The 24,429-nt window shown below is 37.8% G+C and overlaps 1 protein-coding gene across 1 annotated transcript in view; it reads left to right on the top strand.

Moving 5' to 3' along the window:
* Positions 1 to 23,277, top strand: part of eIF3b (eukaryotic translation initiation factor 3 subunit b) — a 29,367-nt gene extending 6,090 nt beyond the window's left edge. Inside the window, exons 3-13 of the mRNA XM_053790407.2 lie at positions 1,471 to 1,642; positions 2,457 to 2,591; positions 2,704 to 2,861; positions 3,024 to 3,225; positions 6,219 to 6,371; positions 11,401 to 11,613; positions 11,948 to 12,181; positions 13,241 to 13,336; positions 13,840 to 13,965; positions 21,333 to 21,519; positions 22,743 to 23,277. Coding sequence (XP_053646382.1) covers positions 1,471 to 1,642; positions 2,457 to 2,591; positions 2,704 to 2,861; positions 3,024 to 3,225; positions 6,219 to 6,371; positions 11,401 to 11,613; positions 11,948 to 12,181; positions 13,241 to 13,336; positions 13,840 to 13,965; positions 21,333 to 21,519; positions 22,743 to 22,840 — 1,774 coding nt within the window. The 3' untranslated portion in view covers positions 22,841 to 23,277. The remainder of the gene's footprint in view (positions 1 to 1,470; positions 1,643 to 2,456; positions 2,592 to 2,703; positions 2,862 to 3,023; positions 3,226 to 6,218; positions 6,372 to 11,400; positions 11,614 to 11,947; positions 12,182 to 13,240; positions 13,337 to 13,839; positions 13,966 to 21,332; positions 21,520 to 22,742) is intronic.
* The last annotated feature ends 1,152 nt before the right edge of the window (positions 23,278 to 24,429 follow it).

Here is a 24,429-nt window from a genome sequence, read left to right as displayed (position 1 = left end):
TTTTTTTACCACATGAAATGTTAATTTTAATACACACAAACTGAAAAAGGCATGCACAATTAAATGACACTTACTTTTATTGAAGATCTGGTGATGATTGATGGGATGGGAGGAGGGGAGAGCATTATCTTCTTACTGTTTAGAAGGGGAATCCCCTTCCATTACGACTTGAGGTAGCAAGTCCTTTTCCGGGGTTACTTCCCTTCTTCTTTTAATGCCACTAGGACCAGCTTGAGAGTCACTGGACCTCTGTCGCACAACAAATCTGTCCATAGAGCTCTGTACCTCCCGTTCCTTTACGATTTGTCTAAAATGGGCCACAACATTGTCATTGAAATAGTCACCAGCACGGCTTGCAACAGCTGTGTCAGGGTGATTTTCATCTATAAAGGTTTGCAGTTCAACCCACTGTGCACACATTTCCTTAATCTTTGAAGTAGGCACAATGGATTCCACAACTGGCATAGGCTTCTCAGGGTTAGCCCCAAACCCTTCAAAATCTTTCTTAATTTCCATACTAATTCTCACCCTTTTTACCACAGGGTTGGCACTAGAAGCTTTCTTGGGGCCCATGGTCACTTATTTTCCAGAAACAGCACCGAAAATACTGTAATAATACGAAATATTCCGAGTGTATGCTTGGATGTTACCGCGGAGGCTGGCTGGTAAACAATGGGACGGAGCGGCACATGTGAGGCTGGCTGAGGGCACATTGGACGCGTCTCGGACGAAAATCGGTATGCGGGTTTTTAATCGGTATGCGCGGCAAAAATTTTGCGATAAAAGTAATCGTTATGCGGAAAAATCGCTATGCGATGCCATCGTTATGCGGGGGTCCACTGTATATATATTTTTTTTTTTTTTTATAGTGGACCCCCGCATAACGATCACCTCCGAATGCGACCAATTATGTAAGTGTATTTATGTAAGTGCGTTTGTACGTGTATGTTTGGGGGTCTGAAATGGACTAATCTTCACAATATTCCTTATGGGAACAAATTCGGTCAGTACTGGCACCTGAACATACTTCTGGAGTGAAAAAATATCGTTAACCGGGGGTCCACTGTATATATATATATATATATATATATATATATATATATATATATATATATATATATATATAGTGCCAATCCTAGGGAAGTGGAGTAAAGTCTACAGAGAAAGGAAGTATGCAGAGTGGGAGGTGAATAGAACTTCATCCCCAGCAGTATACTGCCTTTGGTATTTATTACATATTTGATTTCAAACTATATTGCTGTTCTTAGAACTTTCATTTTATCTTGTAATAATTGATCACTGAAATCTTCCTATTTAGCTGTGTAATTTCACATGTAGGGTGTTTTAGTTGGTTTCCAAGTGTTGAATGACAAATTTATTATTGGGTACTTTTTCTGAAAATATTGTTGCTGCCTTTTACTTTTGTGTACCATATACAAAACTCTCATGGTTTTATTTTTCTGTGAACAGATACATCTTTCTTGAGTTTAAGGATAGAGCTGCTGCTGATGAGGCAGTCAGACAGCGCAACAACTACAAACTTGACAAGCAGCATACTTTTCTGTGCAATCTTTTCACTGATTTTGACAAGTACGAAGATATTCCTGAAGAATTTGTTGCGCCTGTACCCCAACCATACAAAGTATGTAGATGTTTTTATTATTCATACGATGGAAATTTGTATGAAGTAAACCTTCAGTTTAATAATCTAGTGAAGAGTGTGTGTGTGGCTGGTAACATTGATTGTGGTTAATTGAGTTGAGGTGGTTCAGCCATAATTTTAGCAATATCAGACAGCACTAAAACCAGTAGACTTTGCTATTTCTGACTCAGTTGACCCAATAGAGTTTGTCTTGTATTTCTGAAATCTGTTAAATGAGGGCTTACTATACTAGTACATTTAAGTTCAAAGATGTTATATGTTACTATTCATTAGTAACAGATAAATAGTTACAGCCTCTCCTCACTTAATGATGGAGTCCCATTCCTAAGACCACATTGGTAAACAAATTCGTCGCTAAGTGAGGAGCATTTAATGGTAGTGTGTTTGTGTCAACTATATTTGATATTGTTTTAATGTCACCTTTGCACCATTTATAACATTTGTGGTATACTACTTTTAAATGTTTATACAGTAGTGTACTGTATATTGTAATAAAGAATAGAGGAACTCGGCTCTAATATACATTATATAGCAATGCATACTGGTCAGAGAACCTGTCATAAGTCGGAGGCGTTGTCAAATGATTACGTCGCCAAGTGAGGAGAGGCTATATTTAAAAATTCAAGCATATTAATAAAGTTTAAAATTAATCACTTTAGAGTATGGTATATTTGGTCAAACTGTTATTTACCCTGCAGGCAGACAGTTTTGATATTTTGTGATCATTTAACAGGCTAGGCTGAATAAGATGTTGAATATTGGCATATGTCTTTAATGTGATTGTGATTTTCAGGATATGGGAAATATGAGTTACTATCTGCTTGATGAAAACTGCTTTGACCAGTTTTCAATTATCTATGATGGCGGTACTACTACTGCTATTTACCTAAATGCTGTTCCAGAAGCTATAGAGGTAGCAAAGAGAGAGGTGAGTCTGTGCTTGTATTTTATGGTACAGAGACGGTATAAATGTTATTTGCTTCATTTGTATTATAAATAAGCATTATGCTTAATTATGAAAGGATTTTTTTTTTTTATAGAGATGGACGGAGACTTATGTACGATGGTCACCAAGGGGAACTTACCTGGCTACATTTCATGGTAAAGGTATTGCTCTCTGGGGTGGAGAAGAATTTCGTCAAGTTCAGAAGTTCAGTCATCCAGGTGTTCAGTTCATTGATTTCTCTCCTTGTGAAAAGTAAGTATTGGAATAAGGTATGAATGAATATTTATTCATGCATAATTAAAAAATTGTGCTAGAAGAAAAATAATGGTCTTAAGGCTTGAGGTTTTCTGAAAAAAAATAAAAATTCATAGACAAGCTGTATGTGTTTGTATTAATGGTTACTTTAACCCACAGGTACATTGTGACTTTCTCACCACATGTAGACCAACGATCTGAAGAGCCTCAGTCTATCATTGTTTGGGATGTTCGCTCAGGCCTGAAGAAACGAGCCTTTAATGCTGAGAGACCACCAGTTTGGCCAGTATTCAAGTGGTCTAATGATGACAAGTATTTTGCAAGAATTGGTGAAGATGTTTTGAGTGTATATGAAACTCCAGTAAGTTAAAGTATAAATTATAGCTACTCCACATAATGTAAACTATTACTCTTGGAGTTATTCATCACTGTACTTGACCTAAGGTTTGCCGACTGAAGATTTGTTTAAAAAATCTTGAAACCCAGTAAAGATGGGTATGATGCCACTTTTCATTGTCAGTTATTTCCATAAACATGGCCAGAAAAAGTTAATTGTAAAATGCCTTTTTTTCCTGGGAGTGAGGACATTAAATTTACTGGGTTTAATTTTTTTACTTAGTATAGATATATGACTATTTTTACAGAATTATGTATTGGAGACTGAATTGTAAGAGTTTGTGCTTTTTTCCATGGCAAAGAAGGGAATGTATGAAAGTATAGTAGTACCAACACTCTTATATGGATGTGAAGCTTGGGTGGTAAATGCAGCAGCGAGGAGACGGTTGGAGGCAGTGGAGATGTCCTGTCTAAGGGCAATGTGTGGTGTAAATATTATGCAGAAAATTTGGAGTGTGGAAATTAGGAGAAGGTGTGGAGTTGATAAAAGCATTAGTCAGAGGGCAGAAGAGGGGTTGAGGTGGTTTGGTCATTTAGAGAGAATGGATCAAAGTAGAATGACATGGAAAGCATATAAATCTATAGAGGAAGGAAAGAGGGGTAGGGGTCGTCCTCGAAAGGGTTGGAAAGAAGGGGTAAAGGAGGTTTTGTGGGCGAGGGGCTTGGACTTCCAGCAAGCGTGCATGAGCATGTTAGATAGGAGTGAATGGAGACGAATGATACTTGGGACCTGACGATCTGTTGGAGTGTGAGCAGGGTAATATTTAGTGAAGGGATTCAGGGAAACCGGTTATTTTCATATAGTCGGACTTGAGTCCTGGAAATGGGAAGTACAATGCCTGCACTTTAAAGGAGGGGTTTGGGATATTGGCAGTTTGGAGGGATATGTTGTGTATCTTTATACGTATATGCTTCTAAACTGTTGTATTCTGAGCACCTCTGCAAAAGCAGTGATAATGTGTGAGTGTGGTGAAAGTGTTGAATGATGATGAAAGTATTTTCTTTTTGGGGATTCTTTCTTTTTTGGGTCACCCTGCCTCGGTGGGAGACGACCGACTTGTTGAAAAAAAAAAAAATGTAATGACTAGATGTATTTTATTTTATCCCACAGAGTGCAGCATAAATTAATAGTTAAATATCAGTGTTGAAGATTTAAAGGGATTCAGAAGAGGCATTCAATTGTCAAGGAAATGCATGCAAATTCCTATCATACGAGTTGTAAATTTGAGACGGTTGCCGTCCAAATTTAAATCAAACATTTCAGAGAAACCAATATCCTAAAATATTAAACTCCTTGGGAAATTAAAATCTAGCTTGTGAGAGATGACAGAGCACTTTAAACCATTTTCCATCTGTCTACAGTTCTACTTTACATTGTATATTCTAGCGATTCACATTAAGCATTTAAAAAATCTTGCAAATGTCTAGAATTTCACATTAGTGAATACAAAAGGAAAAAGTACTTGATCCCCACCCACTTCTGCTGTAACTACTTTTAATGCTGTTTTTTTTAACTAAATTGCTAGTAGTATTTAGAAATGGCTCTTCAAGATGTTTACCTTTATGGTGATGCAGGGCTCTTTAAGAAATTGGAGTTACTATCCCCTGCCTTAGATTAAACTTGACTGCTTACTATCCCTGAGATGCTATGATGTTTAGGTTTAGCATTTCTTATGAACATAATGGTATCTAGGAGTGATCTTCATTGTCTTCATGTTTATCAACTCATTTCTGCTAGTTTTCTAAACACGCTGGCCATCTCCCGAAAAAGAAACACTTTCACCATCATTCACACTATCACTGCCTTGCTAGAGGCATGCTAGATACACCAGTTTAGATATCACTATAAAGTTATTTAAACTAAATTTTAATGACAAATTAGGGAATTCTGGGAAGCTAGAATATTAAAAAAAAATGCATAGATGCTTTAAAGAAATTGTGGTTATGTTAGCTGTGTAGTATCTCATTTATATTAACAGTTGTTCTAGTCATGAGAAGTCACTCTGTTTCGCTCCATTCTCTCTACATGTCCGAACCACCTTAACAACCCTTCCTCAGCCCTCTGGACAACAGTTTTGGTAATCCCGCACCTCCTAACTTCCAAACTACGAATTCTCTGCATTATATTCACACCACACATTGCCCTCAGACATGACATCTCCACTGCCTCCAGCCTTCTCCTCGGGTGATGAATGTTGCAGCGAGGAGAAGGCTGGAGGCAGTGGAGATGTCATGCCTGAGGGCAATGTGTGGTGTGAATATAATGCAGAGAATTCGTAGTTTGGAAGTTAGGAGGTGCGGGATTACCAAAACTGTTGTCCAGATGGCTGAGGAAGGGTTGTTGAGGTGGTTCGGACATGTAGAGAGAATGGAGCGAAACAGAGTGACTTCAAGAGTGTATCAGTCTGTAGTGGAAGGAAGGCGGAGTAGGGGTCGGCCTAGGAAAGGTTGGAGGGAGGGGGTAAAGGAGGTTTTGTGTGCGAGGGGCTTGGACTTCCAGCAGGCATGCGTGAGCGTGTTTGATAGGAGTGAATGGAGACAAATGGTTTTTAATACTTGACGTGCTGTTGGAGTGTGAGCAAAGTAACATTTATGAAGGGGTTCAGGGAAACCGGCAGGCCGGACTTGAGTCCTGGAGATGGGAAGTACAGTGCCTGCACTCTGAAGGAGGGGTGTTAATGTTGCAGTTTAAAAACTGTAGTGTAAAGCACCCTTCTGGCAAGACAGTGATGGAGTGAATGATGGTGAAAGTTTTTCTTTTTTTGGGCCACCCTGCCTTGGTGGGAATCGCCCAGTGTGATAAAAAAAAAAAAATTAATTTGGTAGCAGTTGCTGTCTTATTTTGACGTTACCACTAATTTTTCTGCTCATGCTTACATAATGCAATTTACATAAATTCTCTGTATTACTAGCACAAAGAACAGTACTACTAGATTTAATTTGGATTCTTTTCTTCAGTCATTTGGTTTACTGGACAAGAAGAGTATCAAGGTTTTGGGAATCAAGGACTTCAGTTGGTCTCCAACAGACAATATTTTGGCTTACTGGATTGCTGAAGATAAAGATGTTCCTGCTAAAGTGTCGCTCGTCTCAATTCCAAGCCGAGAAGAAGTAAGTAACTTTGTCTCCCCTTCTCTAGAAGTATTGCTTGTAATGCAGATTTTGATACTTTAACTGAAAATCGTATGCTGTACTGCACCAAATGTTACGTTTGCCATTTATCCTTTGCTCACTCATGGCACTTGACCTCTTTTGACCATCCATCTCACTCTTGCTATAAAATGCTGAATAACCCACACACATTTACTATTTTGTTATTCATATTCTGTGGTAAGATTTGGTTCAAATTTGGCTTTGGTTGGTTGTTATGTCATTCTCAAATTGTCTGTTTCTCTCTCCACTCAAATGTATTTGTTTCTGATTGATAAATTTTTTCCTTTTTTTTTTTTTCTTTTTATCTCCAGCTGATTCCGGGCACACTAGCGACATAAATGCACTTGCAATGTTTAAAATTTATTGATACCAAGATTTTTTTGTTTATTTTATTTCCTTTAATGTTTAACAATATAGTGGAACCTCAGTTTTCATATGCCCTAGTTTGTATGTAAAACTATAGTTCTTCTCTATAAAATGTATTCTGGTTAATATTTCCTGTAAGATATAATGTAAATCCAATTAATCCATTCCAGACGCCCAAAAATATTAACAAAAAATACATTTTATAGAGAAGAACCATAGTTTTACGTACAAACTAGGACATACGAAAGCTGAGGTTTCACTGTATAATATGTTCAGTAGTTTCTTGTATTAAATGTGTTTAATGGTGTTTTAGCACTTCAGACTTGCAGAAATGCTTAGCCCAACACTGCTTCACTTGGAATATATGGTATAACTGTTTTTATCCTCTTGTTTTTTTTACTATTTTGAATCTTTAAAGGCCATGTACAGGGAATACTTAAAATATTACAATTGTTGCAGTGTAATAAACCTAAAAATATGGGAATATTTCATATTGACTGCAGGGTTATCCTGGGTTAAATATACTTAGTGGCTGAATTCTATTGTTATTATCATGAAATTGTAATAAATTTTGAATAAATAATCTTTATGCCTCTTCCGTGCCTTGCTTGCTCGAAGGAAAGCTGATGGAGGAACATCAGATCCTGATTAGATCCTCATTTTATTGTTTACTTATTCTAGGTAAATGTACTAGTACTTCAGATAGTCATCTGAGTAATTAGCCATGAAAGGAGGTAAAGTAGCTAGAACTGACAGGATCATGACAGAAATGTTAAAAGCAGGGGGGGGGGACATAGTGTTGGAATGGTTGGTATTTTTGTTTAATAAATGTATGAAAGAGGGGAAGGTACCTAGGGATTGGCAGAGAGCGTGCATAGTCCCTTTATATAAAGGGAAGGGGGACAAAAGAGATTGTAAAAATTATAGAGGAATAAGTTCACTGAGTATACCAGGAAAAGTGTACGGTAGGATTATTATTGAAAGAATTAGAGGTAAGACAGAATGTAGAATTGTGGATGAGCAAGGAGGTTTTAGAGTGGGTAGGGGATGTGTAGGTCAAGTGTTTACATTGAAGCATATATGTGAGCAGTATTTAGAGAAAGGTAGGGAAGTTTTTATTGCATTTATAGATTTAGAAAAGGCATATGATAGTGGATAGGGAAGCAATGTGGCAGATGTTGCAAGTATATGGAATAGGTGGTAAGTTACTAAATTCTGTAAAGAGTTTGTATGAGGATAGTGAGACTCAGGTTAGGGTGTGTAGAAGAGAGGGAGACTATTTCCCGATGAAAGTAGGTCTTAGACAGGGATGTGTAATGTCACCATGGTTGTTTAATATATTTATACATGGGGTTGTAAAAGAAGTAAATGCTAGGGTGTTTGGGAGAGGGGTGGGATTAAATTATGGGGAATTAAATACAAAATGGGAAATGACAGTTACTTTTTGCTGATGATACTATGCTTATAGGAGATTCTAAAGAAAAATTGCAAAGGTTAGTGGACAAATTTGGGAGTGTGTGTGTGTAAAGGTAGAAAGTTGAAAGTGAACATAGAAAAGAGTAAGGTGATGAGAGTATCAAATGATTTAAAGAAAAATTGGATATCAAATTGTGGAGGAGGAGCATGGAAGAAGTGAATGTTTTCAGATATTTGGGAGTTGACGTGTCAGTGGATGGATTTATGAAGGATGAGGTTAATCATAGAATTGATCAAGGAAAAAAGGTGAGTGGTGCATTGAGGCATATGTGGAGGCAAAAAATGTTATCTACGGAGGCAAAGAAGGGAATGTATGAAAGTATAGTAATACCAACACTCTTACATGGTTGTGAAGCTTGGGTTGTAAATGCTGCAGCGAGGCGGCGGTTGGAGGCAGTGGAGATGTCCTGTCTAAGGGCAGTGTGTGGTGTAGATATTATGCAGAAAATTCGGAGTGTGGAAATTAGAAGATGTGGAGTTGATAAAAGTATTAGTAAGAGGGCTGAAGAGGGTTTGTTAAGGTGGTTTGGTCATTTAGAGAGAAAGGATCAAAGTAGAATGACATGGAGAGTGTATAAATCTGAAGGGGAAGGAAGGCGGGGTAGGAGTCGTCCTCGAAAAGGTTGGAGGGAGGGGGTAAAGGTGGTGATGTGGGCGAGGGGTTTGGACTTCCAGCAAGCGTGTGCGAGTGTGTTAGATAGGAGTGAATGGAGACAAATGATATTTGGAACCTGACGAGCTGTTGGAGTGTGAGCAGGGTAATATTTAGTGAAGGGATTCAGGGAAACCGGTTATTTTATATAACTGGACTTGAGTCCTGGAAATTGGAAGTACAATGCCTGCACTCTAAAGGAGGGGTTTGAGATATTGGCAGTTTGGAGGGTTATATTGTGTATTTTTATACATGTATACTTCTAAACTGTTGTATTCTGGGCACCTCTGCAAAAACAGTGATTGTGTGAGTGAGGTGAAAGTGTTGAATGAAAGTATTTTCTTTTTGGGGATTTTCTTTCTTTTTGGCTCGCCCTGCCTCGGTGGGAGATGGCCAACTTGTTGAAAAAAAAAAAAAAGTGTGGACCCTCCTGGCCTTAGATTTTTTTAAATGTATGAATAGATTAAACCGTTCACTATCCAGACCCCTAATCTGAAACTTGACCACAATGTCCAAGACTTTAAGAAAAAATACAGAATTTCTTACGAAATGGTAGAGAAACTTTGCTGAAGGTAATAAAACAAAGTATGAAATTTGATAAAAAAAAAAAAATTGACAAAATTACGTTTTCATAAATTTTGCTGTCAGCAATATTTATGCATTGGCAGTTTTGCCCACTTTGAGTCCTGCTTTAGGCCAATTACATTGTTCCAGTTGACCAAATTCTTAGCTATTTCGCAAGTATGTCTCCCATTTTATCAACTGAGCACAAGGAAATCACCCAGTCAACTATTTCAATTTGGCCAGTTTCACACAAATTTCAAAATATTCCAATTTCAAAATAGGGCCCAGAATAAACAATACAGGCATTCCTGACACTAAAATAACATTTCCTCTGTTCATTAGTTACGTTTCCATGCTTGACACATGAATTCCATTTTGATTTTTTATTCACACGAAAATAGAAGATTTATTGTTAATGCAGTATTGTAATAATTGTATAAATAATATCAGTTCATTTGTGACTGTATAATAAACCTACCAGTTGATGTGTATTGGATGCGTGATGTGATTTGTTTACTCTTGAACATCTGCAAAAATCAAACATTTCTGCTACTTCAAGCTCAGTTTCAAGCTATTTTCCATCCTAAAACCAATCAAAATCATCTCTTATTTCTGTAATATATCTTCCATTCTATCAGACAAAACCAAGAAACTTGAGAATACAACCATAAAAACCATAAGAAAATACACCGCAAAATTGCTGTTTTATACCAAAAACACGGTCACGGTTTTTTTTCCCATGCACTGCGTGCTGCAGAATATTTTTTATATGGTGCACACTTATTGCATCAACCCATTCTCTCATAACTAGGCCCAGATTTACTGCTCACAGCTTATCTGAGTGAGCTGAGCTCCTCACGTACTACAGCACGGCCAGTGAACTCAAAGGTGTAGTACAATGGCACAGTCAGCAAAGGGGTTAAAAGAAGATACAAAAAGTTGTGCTGAGATCAAAAATATTGGCAGGTGGCAGATTTGAAGGAACAAAAAAATGTACATACGCACTAGTACACAGATATCATTTGCGTACTAGTATGTCTGACACAGTTGAAGGGTTAATTATGAAGCCTTTATTTGCCACCTAAGCAGTTTTGTTAGAGGATTATTATTGCCAGTTTTTATGCTTGTGTTCTTAAACTTTAACATGCTTAATCATCCCACAGCTTTTAATAAATAAAGTTGGAGGCAGTGGAGATGTCCTGTTTAAGGGCAATGTGTGGTGTAAATATTATGCAGAAAATTCAGAGTGTGGAAATTAGGAAAAGGTGTGGAGTTAATAAAAGTATTTGTCAGAGGGCAGAAGAGGGGTTGTTGAGGTGGTTTGGTCATTTAGAGAGAATGGATCAAAGTAGAATGACATGGAAAGCATATAAATCTATAGGGGAAGGAAGGCGGGGTAGGGGTCGTCCTCGAAAGAGTTGGAGAGAGGGGGTAAAGGAGGTTTTGTGGGCAAGGGGCTTGGACTTCCAGCAAGCGTGCGTGAGCGTGTTAGATAGGAGTGAATGGAGACGAATGGTACTTGGGACCTGACAATCTGTTGGAGTGTGAGCAGGGTAATATTTAGTGAAGGGATTCAGGGAAACCGGTTATTTTTATATAGTCGGACTTGAGTCCTGGAAATGGGAAGTACAATGCCTGCACTTTAAAGGAAGGGTTTGGGATATTGGCAGTTTGGAGGGATATGTTGTGTATCTTTATATGTATATGCTTCTAAACTGTTGTATTCTGAGCACCTCTGCAGAAACAGTGATAATGTGCGAGTGTGGTGAAAGTGTTGAATGATGATGAAAGTATTTTCTTTTTGGGGATCTTTTCTTTTTTTTTGGGTCACCCTGCCTCGGTGGGAGACGGCCGACTTGTTGAAAAAAAAAAAATTATATTTTAGTAGGCATGTATATTATTGTTATTTGCCCACTTGAATTTTTACAGACTCGTACCAAGAATTTGTTTAATGTGGCAGACTGCAAGATGCACTGGCAAAAGTGTGGTGATTACCTGTGTGTTAAGGTTGCCAGATATGCCAAGGCCAAACGTGAGAAGAATGAAATAAAGTACTCTGGTATCTACTACAACTTTGAAATTTTTCACATGAGAGAGAAAGGCATTCCGGTTGATAGTTTAGAAATAAAGGAAAATATACAGGTATTTAGTTCTTTGAAGGTTATTGATTTTATGTATAAAAAAAATTGATGAATATTAAAGGTACTTACATGTTGTAATCTCATAAATTCTTAACTTTAAAATTAGTTTAACTGGCTATTAGGTATTCATCAAATAACCTTAACAGTATACGTATTTGTTCTTTATGGTCTGTTAGGTTTGATTTTTTCAGAAACTGCAGATTGAATTGCAATAAAAATCTTTATCTTCCTGTGCTAACTTTGATGCTTTGTAGCACTAATGATAATATTTTGACTTAAAAGACCTTCATTTAAAAATACTTCTTGTTGAAAGATTTATATCTAAATTTCTGCAGGCCTTTGCTTGGGAGCCAGTGAACAACAAGTTTGGTATCATCAGTGGTGAGCCTCCAACTGTAAATGTAACATTCTTCCAAGTCAACAAAGGCCAGGCTCCTTCAGAACTTAAGAAGCTAGAAAAACGTCCATGCAACAACCTCTTCTGGTCACCTCAGGGTCAGTTTGTGGTGCTGGCTGGCCTGCGTAACATGAGTGGTGCTTTGGAATTTATTGATACCAAAGATTTCCAGGTAAGACGTATTCATCACATTTATCTTTTGTGATGGCTGTAATTCTAATTTTAGTTCATAATATTGGTGAGAGTTAGTGTAGTATGTTGTGTGATGTGAAGTTAGTGCTTATTAAATTGCTGTGATCACTATCACCTTTTAATGTATTACACCTACCTAAGATCTAGTCTTCTGTTCACTTCCATTTTTATTTTGACCTCCACAAACAAGGTTATGATTTAATTCCTGTCATCAGGTAATTAGTATGTAGTAGGAATAATATGAGACCTAACATTGATCCTTGCTTAGGAAATGTAGGTATGAATTTTGAAAACATTAGATAAAACTGAACTGGAAAGAATGACTGTTGTGTATAGTCTCATAGAAATGCTTTTCTTTATGGTATGTAGTAAACTTCTTATTGTGATAAAAATAACAATTCTTTCATTAAATATTTATATATGAAACCTTATTCCTCATTCCTAAATATATACACAAGTATACTAGGGGTATAGGGCCTTATCCAGTGGACATGAAAAGTAGCATTATTACTAATAATGCTTGTTTCAAGAAGCAGAAAAGCTTCAAGTTTCACTATTTTTAATATAACTGAAGTGGAAAAATAGCCCAGTGGTGAGTCACTCCTTTTGCCACTGAAGTCTGGGGATCAGATCACTGGACTGAAAAGGAAAGAAAATATTTTCTAAATGTTAAAAGAAGAAAAACTTTAGTTTCTTCTGTTTTGGGTCATCCTGCCTTGGTGGGAGATGGCTGCTGTGTTAAAAAAAAAAATTGTGCAGTTAACTTGCAGTAGTTAATATTAATATTTGAAGCTGTAAAACTAAGTACAGTGGTGTTATGTGCTGCTATAAAGTTTTACTCCTTGAGGGAGGTTGCTTGATTCTGGTGAGTGGCTCTTGATCCAAGGAATTGGACTTGTCCTGTTCCTTGAATGGAACCTGATTGCCTCCTATTCCTTAGGCACTGTATGACCCCCTACTGGTTCAGCACTTCCACTTTAATATAATAATAATAAAGTATTGTATTTTTAATACAAATGAAACCTTACTTCTTAACAAGGTTATGATGAGCACAGAGCACTTCATGGCCACTGACATTGAATGGGACCCAACAGGTCGCTATGTTGCATCTTGTGTCTCTTGGTGGGGACATAAAGTAAGTACTTATGAGATTTGTATTATACTTTACTCATTTTAAAATTTAAGTGGATATTAATTTGTAGCCTAATAGTCTTCAAAAAGGACATATTTAGATGAAAGTTTTTATTTACACTGTGTGGTGAATATTTTAATTTTCTACAGTACAACCTCTCCTCACTTAACAATGGAGTTCCATTCCTAAGACCACATTGGTAAACGAATTCATCGCTAAAAAAGGAGCATACTATAATGGTAGTGGGTTTGTCAACCATCTTTGATATTGTTTTAATGTCACCTTTGCACCATTTATAACATTTAGTATATTTTTAAAAGTATATACAGTAGTGTACTGTATATTGTAATAAACAGAATAGAGGAAATATACATTATTTAGGTATGCATACTGGTCAGAGAGCCCATCGTAAGTCCAAGTCGTCGGTAAACGAGTACATTGCTAAGTGAGGAGAGGCTGTATATATTTTGGATATTATAATTTACTATATTTATTATGTAAATCAGGTAGACAATGCATACTGGTTGTGGTCTTTCCAAGGAAAAATATTGAAGCGCCAAACTGTGGACAAGTTTTGCCAGTTACTGTGGAGACCACGACCTCCATCCCTTCTTACAGCACAGGATATAAAGGCAAGTTGAAAATATTGCAAGTCGAATGTGAATACGATATTCTATGTAAGTAAATAAATAACTACTGTCACTGAATAAGTAAATAAACAAATAATTACTGTGACTAACTAAATTCCAATATTGGTAGACAGCAACCACCCAGGGACGTACTACCGTCCTGCCAAGTGAGTGTAAAATGAAAACCTGTAATTGTTTTACATGATGGTAGGATTGCTGGTGTCTTTTGTCTCTCATAAATTTGCAAGATTACAGGCATGTCTTGCTACTTCTACTTACACTTAGGTCACACTACACATACATGTACACATTTATTTATACACACTCATCTGAGTTTTCTTTGATTTTATCTTAATAGTTCTTGGTCTTATTACTTTTCCTTTTATATCCATGGGGAAGTGGAATAAGAATCTTTCCTCCGTAAGCCATGCGTGTTGTAAAAGTCAACTAAAATGCCGGGAACAATGGGCTAGTAACCCCTTTTTCTGTAAAGATTACTAAAAAGAATAAGAAGAAGAAAATTGTCAAAGTGGGAAGTCTGTGCATGGATGTTGTGCAAATGATAAGAAAGAGATGATTGTGGATGTTATGAATGAGAAGAAACTGGATGTCCTGGCTTTAAGTGAAACAAAGCTGAAGGGGGTGGGAGAGTTTCAATGGAGAGAAATAAATGGGATTAGGTCAGGGGTTTCAAATAATGTTAGAGCTAGAGGAGGAGTAGCAATAATGTTGAAAGATAAGTTACGGCAGGAAAAGAGGGACTACAAATGTATAAATTCAAGGATTATGTGGAGTAAAATAAAGATTGGAAGTGAAAAGTGGATTATAGTAAGTGTGTATGCACCTGGAGAAGAGAGAAGTGTAGAGGAGAGAGAGAGATTATGGGAAATGTTGAGTGAATGCGTGGGGAGTTTTGAATCAAGTGTGAGAGTAATGGTGGTTGGGGATTTCAATGCTAAAGTGGGTAAAAATGTTATGGAGGGAGTAGTAGGTAAATTTGGGGTGCCAGGGGTAAATGTAAATGGGGAGCCTTTAATTGAGCTATGTGTAGAAAGAAATTTGGTAATAAGTAATACATATTTTATGAAAAAGAGGATAAATAAATATACAAGGTATGATGTAGCACGTAATGAAAGTAGTTTATTAGATTATGTATTGGTGGATAAAAGGTTGATGGGTAGGCTCCAGGATGTACATGTTTATAGAGGGGCAACTGATATATCGGATCATTATTTAGTTGTAGCTACAGTTAGAGTAAGAGGTAGATGGGAAAAGAGGAAGGTGGCAACAACAAGTAAGAGGGAGGTGAAAGCGTATATACTAAGGGAGGAGGAAGTTTGGGCGAGATATAAGCGACTATTGGCAGAAAGGTGGGCTAATGCAAAGATGAGTAGTGGGGGGGTTGAAGAGGGTTGGAATAGTTTTAAAAATGCAGTATTAGAATGTGGGGCAGAAGTTTGTGGTTATAGGAGGGTGGGGGCAGGAGGGAAGAGGAGTGATTGGTGGAATGATGAAGTAAAGGGTGTGATAAAAGAGAAAAAGGTAGCTTATGAGAGGTTTTTACAAAGCAGAAGTGTTATAAGAAGAGCAGAGTATATGGAGAGTAAAAGAAAGGTGAAGAGAGTGGTGAGAGAGTGCAAAAGGAGAGCAGATGATAGTGGGAGAGGCACTGTCAAGAAATTTTAATGAAAATAAGAAAAAAATTTGGAGTGAGTTAAACAAGTTAAGAAAGCCTAGGGAAAGTATGGATTTGTCAGTTAAAAACAGAGTAGGGGAGTTAGTAGATGGGGAGAGGGAGGTATTAGGTAGATGGCGAGAATATTTTGAGGAACTTTTAAATGTTTAAGAAGAAAGAGAGGCAGTAATTTCATGCACTGGCCAGGGAGGTATACCATCTTATAGGAGTGAAGAAGAGCAGAATGTAAGTGTGGTGGAGATACGTGAGGCATTACGTAGAATGAAAGGGGGTAAAGCAGCTGGAACTCATGGGATCATGACAGAAATGTTAAAAGCAGGGGGGGATATAGTGTTGGAGTGGTTGGTCCTTTTGTTTAATAAATGTATGAGATTCTGTGGGAGATTCTGAAGAGAAGTTGCAGAGATTGGTGGATGAATTTGGTAGGGTGTGCAAAAGAAGAAAATTAAAGGTGAATACAGGAAAGAGTAAGGTTATGAGGATAACAAAAAGATTAGGTGATGAAAGATTGAATATCAGATTGGAGGGAGAGAGTATGGAGGAGGTGAATGTATTCAGATATTTGGGAGTGGACGTGTCAGCGGATGGGTCTATGAAAGATGAGGTGAATCATAGAATTGATGAGGGAAAAAGAGCGAGTGCTGCACTTAGGAGTCTGTGGAGACAAAGAACTTTGTCCTTGGAGGCAAAGAGGGGCATGTATGAGAGTATAGTTTTACCAACGCTCTTATATGGGTGTGAAGCGTGGGTGATGAATGTTGCAGCGAGGAGAAGGCTGGAGGCAGTGGAGATGTCATGTCTGAGGGCAATGTGTGGTGTGAATATAATGCAGAGAATTCGTAGTTTGGAAGTTAGGAGGAGGTGCGGGATTACCAAAACTGTTGTCCAGAGGGCTGAGGAAGGGTTGTTGAGGTGGTTCGGACATGTAGAGAGAATGGAGCGAAACAGAATGACTTCAAGAGTGTATCAGTCTGTAGTGGAAGGAAGGCGGGGTAGGGGTCAGCCTAGGAAAGGTTGGAGGGAGGGGGTAAAGGAGGTTTTGTGTGCGAGGGGCTTGGACTTCTAGCAGGCATGCGTGAGTGTGTTTGATAGGAGTGAATGGAGACAAATGGTTTTTAATACTTGACGTGCTGTTGGAGTGTGAGCAAAGTAACATTTATGAAGGGATTCAGGGAAACCGGCAGGCCGGACTTGAGTCCTGGAGATGGGAAGTACAGTGCCTGCACTCTGAAGGAGGGGTGTTAATGTTGCAGTTTAAAAACTAGTGTAAAGCACCCTTCTGGCAAGACAGTGATGGAGTGAATGATGGTGAAAGTTTTTCTTTTTCGGGCCACCCTGCCTTGGTGGGAATCGGCCAGTGTGATAATAAAAAAAAAAAAAAAAAAGGAAAGAGGGGAATGTACCTAGGGATTGGCAGAGAGCATGTATAGTCCCTTTATATAAAGGGAAAGGGGACAAAAGAGATTGTAAAAATTATAGAGGAATAAGTTTACTGAGTATACCAGGAAAAGTATACGGTAGGGTTATAATTGAAAGAATTAGAGGTAAGACAGAATGTAGGATTGCGGATGAGCCGGGAGGCTTCAGAGTGGATAGGAGATGTGTAGATCAAGTGTTTACATTTAAGCATATATGTGAATAGTATTTAGATAAAGGTAGGGAAGTTTTTATTGCATTTATGGATTTAGAAAAGGCATATGATAGTGGATAGAGGAGCAATGTGGCAGATGTTAAAAGTATATAGAATAGGTGGTAAGTTACTAAATGCTGTAAAGAGCTTTTATGAGGATAGTGAGGCTCAGGTTAGGGTGTGTAGAAGAAAGGGAGATTACTTCCCGGTAAAAGTAGGTCTTAGACAGGGATGTGTAATGTCACCATGGTTGTTTAATATATTTATAGATGGGGTTGTAAAAGAAGTAAATGCTAGGGTGTTCAGGAGAGGGGTGGGATTAAATTATGGGGAATCAAATTCAAAATGGGAATTGACAGTTACTTTTTGCTGATGATACTGTGCTTATCGGAGATTCTAAAGAAAAATTGCAAAGGTTAGTGGATGAGTTTGGGAATGTGTGTAAAGGTAGAAAGTTGAAAGTGAACATAGAAAAGAGTAAGGTGATGAGGGTATCAAATGATTTAGATAAAGAAAAATTGGATATCAAATTGGGGAGGAGGAGTATGGAAGAAGTGAATGTTTTCAGATACTTGGGAGTTGACATGTCGGCGGATGGATTTATGAAGGATGAGGTTAATCATAGAATTGATGAGGGAAAAAAGTTGAGTGGTGCGTTGAGGTATATGTGGAGTCAAAAAACGTTATCTATGGAGGCAAAGAAGGGAATATATGAAAGTATAATAGTACCAACACTCTTATATGGATTTGAAGCTTGGGTGGTAAATGCAGCAGCGAGGAGACGGTTGGAGGCAGTGGAGATGTCCTGTCTAAGAGCAATGTGTGGTGTAAATATTATGCAGAAAATTCGGAGTGTGGAAATTAGGAGAAGGTGTGGAGTTAATAAAAGTATTAGTCAGAGGGCAGAAGAGGGGTTGTTGAGGTGGTTTGGTCATTTAGAGAGAATGGATCAAAGTAGAATGACATGGAAAGCATATAAATCTATAGGGGAAGGAAGGAGGGGTAGGGGTCGTCCTCGAAAGGGATGGAAAGAGGGGGTAAAGGAGGTTTTGTGGGCAAAGGGCTTGGATTTCCAGCAAGCGTGCATGAGCGTGTTAGATAGGAGTGAATGGAGACGAATGATACTTGGGACCTGACGATCTGTTGGAGTGTGAGCAGGGTAATATTTAGTGAAGGGATTCAGGGAAACCGGTTATTTTCATATAGTCGGACTTGAGTCCTGAAAATGGGAAGTACAATGCCTGCACTTTAAAGGAGGGGTTTGGGATATTGGCAGTTTGGAGGGATATGTTGTGTACAGGAGGGCCCCACTTATACGGCGGGTTAGGTTCCAGGCTACCGCCGTAAAGTGGAACGCCCTTTTTTTCCACTTACAAATGCATACAAACACTAGATAACAAGTTTACACTAACATATATTATGTTAGCAATAGAACCAGGCATCAAAAAAACAATAAAAAAGTACAATACACACATAGTGCACTCATTACTTACCTTAAAATATTTATAGTCTTAATCTAGGGTGAGACAAGTAGTATTTATTGTAAGAAATCAAGTGTGGTATGTATGGTAGTCAGCCAGGCTACCATACCAGGCCACCCCACCCACACATACTATTCTATGATATTTAAGCATCCCAGAGCGATAAAATGTATATACAGTTCACTCATTACTTACCTTAAAATATAGGGTGAGATGAGTAGTATTTATTGTAAAAAATCAAGTGTGGTATGTATGGTAGTCAGCCAGGCTACTATACCAGAGAGAAAGAATGAGTGCATGAGAGGACAGGCGCAGAGTTATGTAAACAAACCAGGCGAAGGTAAGTTTTGTAAACAGTGTACAAGTTACATTGTGTACAGGTTGTCTCTACATTGATACGGTAGAATAAATAAAGAAGAACACTCCCATTCTCATGTAACGTCATTTTGAGAAGAAATGATGCTCTGAGTGAAGGCAATGGAAGTAAGTCACTCTGACTTTTTTGGGTTATCCTAGGTTCTCTACAAATATGTTATGTATTTATTATGTATCGTGTTTATTATATAATTTTGAAAAAAATATCACGGATGGATTAATGAAAATGTGTATATTAACGTAATATACAACATTTAATGATACACCGAGCTCAGACAGCGTAAACAAACAAACTGAACAGGTTGTGGACGATCACTCGGTCAGGCAAAATAGACGGTATTAATACGTGTCCAGTTTTAGTTCATTCATGTACATTTGTAAGAGTTTGTGAAACTTTTACCCTTCTGGCAAGACAGTGATGGAGTGAATGATGGTGAAAGTTTTTCTTTTTCGGACCACCCTGCCTTGGTGGGAATCGGCCGGTGTGATAATAAAAAAAAAAAAAAATTAAATCACGAAACAAATACTCCTACACTGTGTACAAGTTAGTACAGAATTATAGCTATAAAGTGAAGGCATACGAAAGGAATATTTTTCTACAGTTATCCCTAGTAACAGGTGACGGGCTAGAGAAAACGTAATTCTCCCGAAACTTCTACAAACCGTTTGGTAAACATCTCATATATATTTGTATAAATTTTTATACTGTGGGTGCATGTATCATGTTTGTGTGTTACGTAATGTGTTTCTTATATAATTTTGAAAAAAATATCCTAGATTAAGGGAAATGTCTATATTAACGTAATATGCGACATTAATGCGCCCAAGAGATTATTATTATTATTATTATTATTATTATTATTATTGCATCAAGAGCAGAGAGACTTAGTGATTTTAATGTGTACCTACATGCCAGCACAGTGTGTAAGTTTATTTAGATACAGGTGTACACAAGTTTAATTATCAAGTACAATGCATATAAAATATACAATAACTTTAAAACACTTGAAATTTTGGAAAGTTTCCAGACATAATAATGAGATGTGCTCAGGGAGAATGTAAACAAACTCGGTGGGCAGCTGTGACTGTATTAGAAAGACAGGTGGGGGGAGCCGTATAGCGAGTTTTGGTCATAATTTGAAATGTCCGTATTAGCGGAACGCCGTAAAGCGGGGCCCTGCTGTATCTTTATACGTATATGCTTCTAAACTGTTGTATTCTGAGCACCTCTGCAAAAACAGTGATTATGTGTGAGTGTGGTGAAAGTGTTGAATGATGATGAAAGCATTTTCTTTATGGGGATTTTCTTTTTTTGGGTCACCCTGCCTCGGTGGGAGACGGCCGACTTGTTGAAAAAAAAAAAAAAGTTACGGACTTTCCGCCTTCATTCTGGGCATATATCTTATGTTTCAGTCGCACCATTGTAAGTCAAGGAGCGGCTGTATGTGTATGTGTGGCGTGTAAATTTTTTTTTTTTTTTTTTACCATGTTGGCTGTCTCCCACTGAGGCAGGGTGACCAAAAAAGAAAATACTTTCATCATCATTCAACACTTTCACCTTACTCATACATAATTACTGTTTTTGCATAGGTTCCCAGAACACAACAGTTTAGAAGCATGTACGTATAAAGATACACAACACATCCCTCCAAACTGTCAATATCCCAAACCCCTCCTTTAAAGTGCAGGCATTGTACTTCCCATAAAATTATTTGCGACCACTGTCAGCCTCGGAGTTATCTCCGAGTTATCAGACCTTGCCACGTGGAGGCCAGTGGTTCATCTTTAAGGTCCTTCTTTTTAGTAATCTTTACAGGAAAAGGAGTTACTAGCCCATTGTTCCCGGCATTTTAGTTAACTCTTACAACACGCTTGGCTTACAGAGGAAAGATTCTTATTCCACTTCCCCATGGATATAAAAGGAAAAGTAATAAGAACAAGAACTATTAAGATAAAATCAAAGGAAACTCAGATGTGTGTGTAAATAAATGTGTACATGTATGTGTAATGTGACCTAAGTGTAAGTAGAAGTAGCAAGACATACCTGTAATCTTGCATATTTATGAGACAGACAAGACACCAGCAATCCTACCATGTAAAACAATTACAGGCTCTCGTTTTACACTCACTTGGCAGGACAGTAATATCTTAGTATCTTAACTTGTATTAATATATCGTGCCCTTTCAGGATATTAAGAAGAACATGAAGAAATATACAGCCAGCTTTGAAGTGCAAGACAAAATGCGATACAGCAAAGCCAGTCGGGAAATCATTGAAAAACGTCAAAAGCAGATGCTTACTTTCACTGAATACCGACAGAAGATGATAGAGAAGTTTGAAGATGATAAAGAGCAAAGACTTTGTCTGCGTGGTGGTGAGTTTTTGTCATTTAAGAATTAATAACGGTAAACTTGTTGGAAAAAAAAAAAACGGTAAATTTATTGCTGAATATGAAAGTAAATATTCAATGCATTATTCATAATTTTGTATAATTTTGTGAACCATAGAATACATGGAGGAGGAAAAATGGTAGTGTGTTATCTATGAAAAGTCTTCCCCCCCCCCCCCCCCCAAGACCAGCCATCTCTCATTCAGGTAGGGTGACCTGAAAAAGAAGAAACACTTTCACCACTCACCAGATGCACTGATACTACTGTTCAGATGCCCCTCCAAACTGTATTATCTCCATACCTTCAGAGTGTAGGCACTGTATTTCCCACCTCCAGAACTCTTAAATCCAGCTAACTAGTTTCTCTGAATCCATTCATAAACGTTACCTTGCTGCAACATTCACAGCCCATGCCTCACACCTATATAAAAGTGTGTATCAGTATACTCTCATACATTTCTCTTTTTGCCTCCATGGATAGTGTTTTGATTTACCACCCACCATTTTTTTCCCCTTCAATTCTATGGTTCACCTCATCTGTCATAGACCCGTCTGCCGACAAGTCCACTTGGAAGTATCTGAACGTATTCACTTCTTCCAATCTAGTATCATGTTATCAGTGTCTGCCTAAAATTGAGTGTAGGTATTGGTGCTGGTGGGTATCTGCTAATTTTGGTGGTATCATTATTGGTGGGTATTGGATAATTTTAACAGTATCAATATCTGTATCTGCTTAAAACAGAGTACAATATTGGTATTGGCAAAAACTCCACCATCATCCTATCCCTAGTGTTGACATCGCAGTTCAGATGACCCAAAATGCAACATCCTCGCCCCGTTTAAAGTATAGGCACTATTTCCCACTCTCAGCCCTCAAGTCAGGCTAACCAGTTTCCTTGAATATTCATCCTTCATGAATGTTATTCTGTTCACGCCAACTGCACTGTCGTAAAAACCACTTGTCTTTCCTCATTCCACTCTAATGCGCTCGCAAAAGCCCCACTGACCCATCCTAAACTCTGAATTATAAAGGGTAACCCTTCTGCATCTATTTCTGTGCTCTGAATTCTTTTAAAAAGACTCTCAACATGCATTTCCATAAAAAGTGATGTCTGGAAGGGAGTGTATATACAAAGTTATTGGATATTGTATGAGTTATTTTCATTTTTTGATATTCTTTATACATATACTATATTATCTCTTCACAGGACAAGACACTGATACACTTACTTCAAACGAAAATGACTTTGAGGAAGAAACTGTAGAGTTCTTAGTCAAGAAGGAAACGGTTATAGTGGACGAGTAATCGCCTGGAAGTCTTCAATCCCTTGGCTATCTCCGGTGCAGCCTCTGCAATTGGTGGTGGTGGTGACGGAACCTTTCAAAGATCAAAAGGCCGTTGTCACGAACTTTGTTGATTAACTTTCTGCACATTGGTGCATGGCTGAAGGGAAAAGATTTACTTAGGAATATACAAGTGATTTACAAGGAATTACTCTGGTGAGGACCCTTTAACTTGCCCTGTTTGATACTGTGGTACTAGTGAAAGTGCTGCTGTTCATGAGGTTCATACATCCGTGATATTGCTAGAACTAAAAATTTGGATTTTTATAAAAAATAATAAAACCATGTCATTTTGGGCTTACTGGTGTGTCTTGTTGACTACGTTATTGTATTACAGTGGCTTATTTCATATTCCATTCAGGAAAAGTGTTGGCTTGGTTATTAAATTATGTATGAAAACTCTTGGTCTCCTTTACCTTCATGCTTTCAAACTTTTTTAAATTTGCAATATTACAGAAGGTGTATTATTATGAACTAGGCTAAAGATGCAATCAAGGTAGTTCTGATGCCACATAGACATACAGATTGAAAAGATAGCATAGATAAGAATATATAGTGAATGAATGCAAAGTTGCACTTGAAATAAAATATACAGGTGGATTTTGATGGGGTAAGGATTGAGTGGGGTAAATGTTATGCAAATTATTTAGATTGGAGATGACTATCTTGCAGATTTATTGAATTTGTAAATCCGTACATAGTCAGCACTGTATGACCCTTATGGGTTTGGTGCTTGCATTGACTGTAATACTAATGATGTAAAAGCAATAATAAATCAGAGATACAAACAAAATAGTAAGTTGCTAGTTACATTTTTCTTTTTTGTGAGTTTGTGGTTATAATTATTCCATGGGATGGAGGATTGTTTGTGCCCTTTCACACCTCTTGAAGGAGGTTCCTTGATGCTGGTGGGGGGTTCTTGATCTAGGGAAGTGGATCTGTGCTCCAGTTTCCTGAATTGAGCCTGACTACCTTCTATCCTCCCCATGTGCTGTATAATCCTATGGGTTTAGTGCTTCCCTGTGATTGTAATAATAATGATGTGCCCTTTCACTGGCAATACAAAACCACCCATCTGAATTAATCTGCTATTCCTTAGACCTTTACAAGTAGTGATGTGATTGATTAACTTTAAGCCTCCGTACTGTAGGAACTACACTGCATTTTTTTTTTCAAGGAGGGCCCTTTGTTATGGGGAAGGGGCTCTTGATCTGAGGGATCTGACTTCTTCCCTTCTTCCCCAGTTATTTCCTCTTCTTTTGGCCTCCTTAATGATGATATTTTCCTTTTTTGTGAAATCCAGCTACTAGACAAAGGAAGGAATCAGCTATGTTCTAATGTACAGTAGCTTTTGTTTGTAATGCTATGGTGGTTCTCATATTAGATCATGTTAGGTGGTCTAGTGAGACATTGGGTGACCACCTGCCAGGACCTTGGATGTACTACTGGAGCTGCCAGTAGATTCAAGAATGGCAACTGAATGTGTATGACTACTGGCATTCTTACTGATTTGTTAACTTGCTCAATAGATTCTGGAGGTGACCTGTTCCA

Source organism: Cherax quadricarinatus, chromosome 63, assembly GCF_038502225.1.
Source record: "Cherax quadricarinatus isolate ZL_2023a chromosome 63, ASM3850222v1, whole genome shotgun sequence".
Lineage (NCBI taxonomy): Eukaryota > Metazoa > Arthropoda > Malacostraca > Decapoda > Parastacidae > Cherax > Cherax quadricarinatus.
This window is presented reverse-complemented; position numbering and strand designations above follow the sequence as displayed.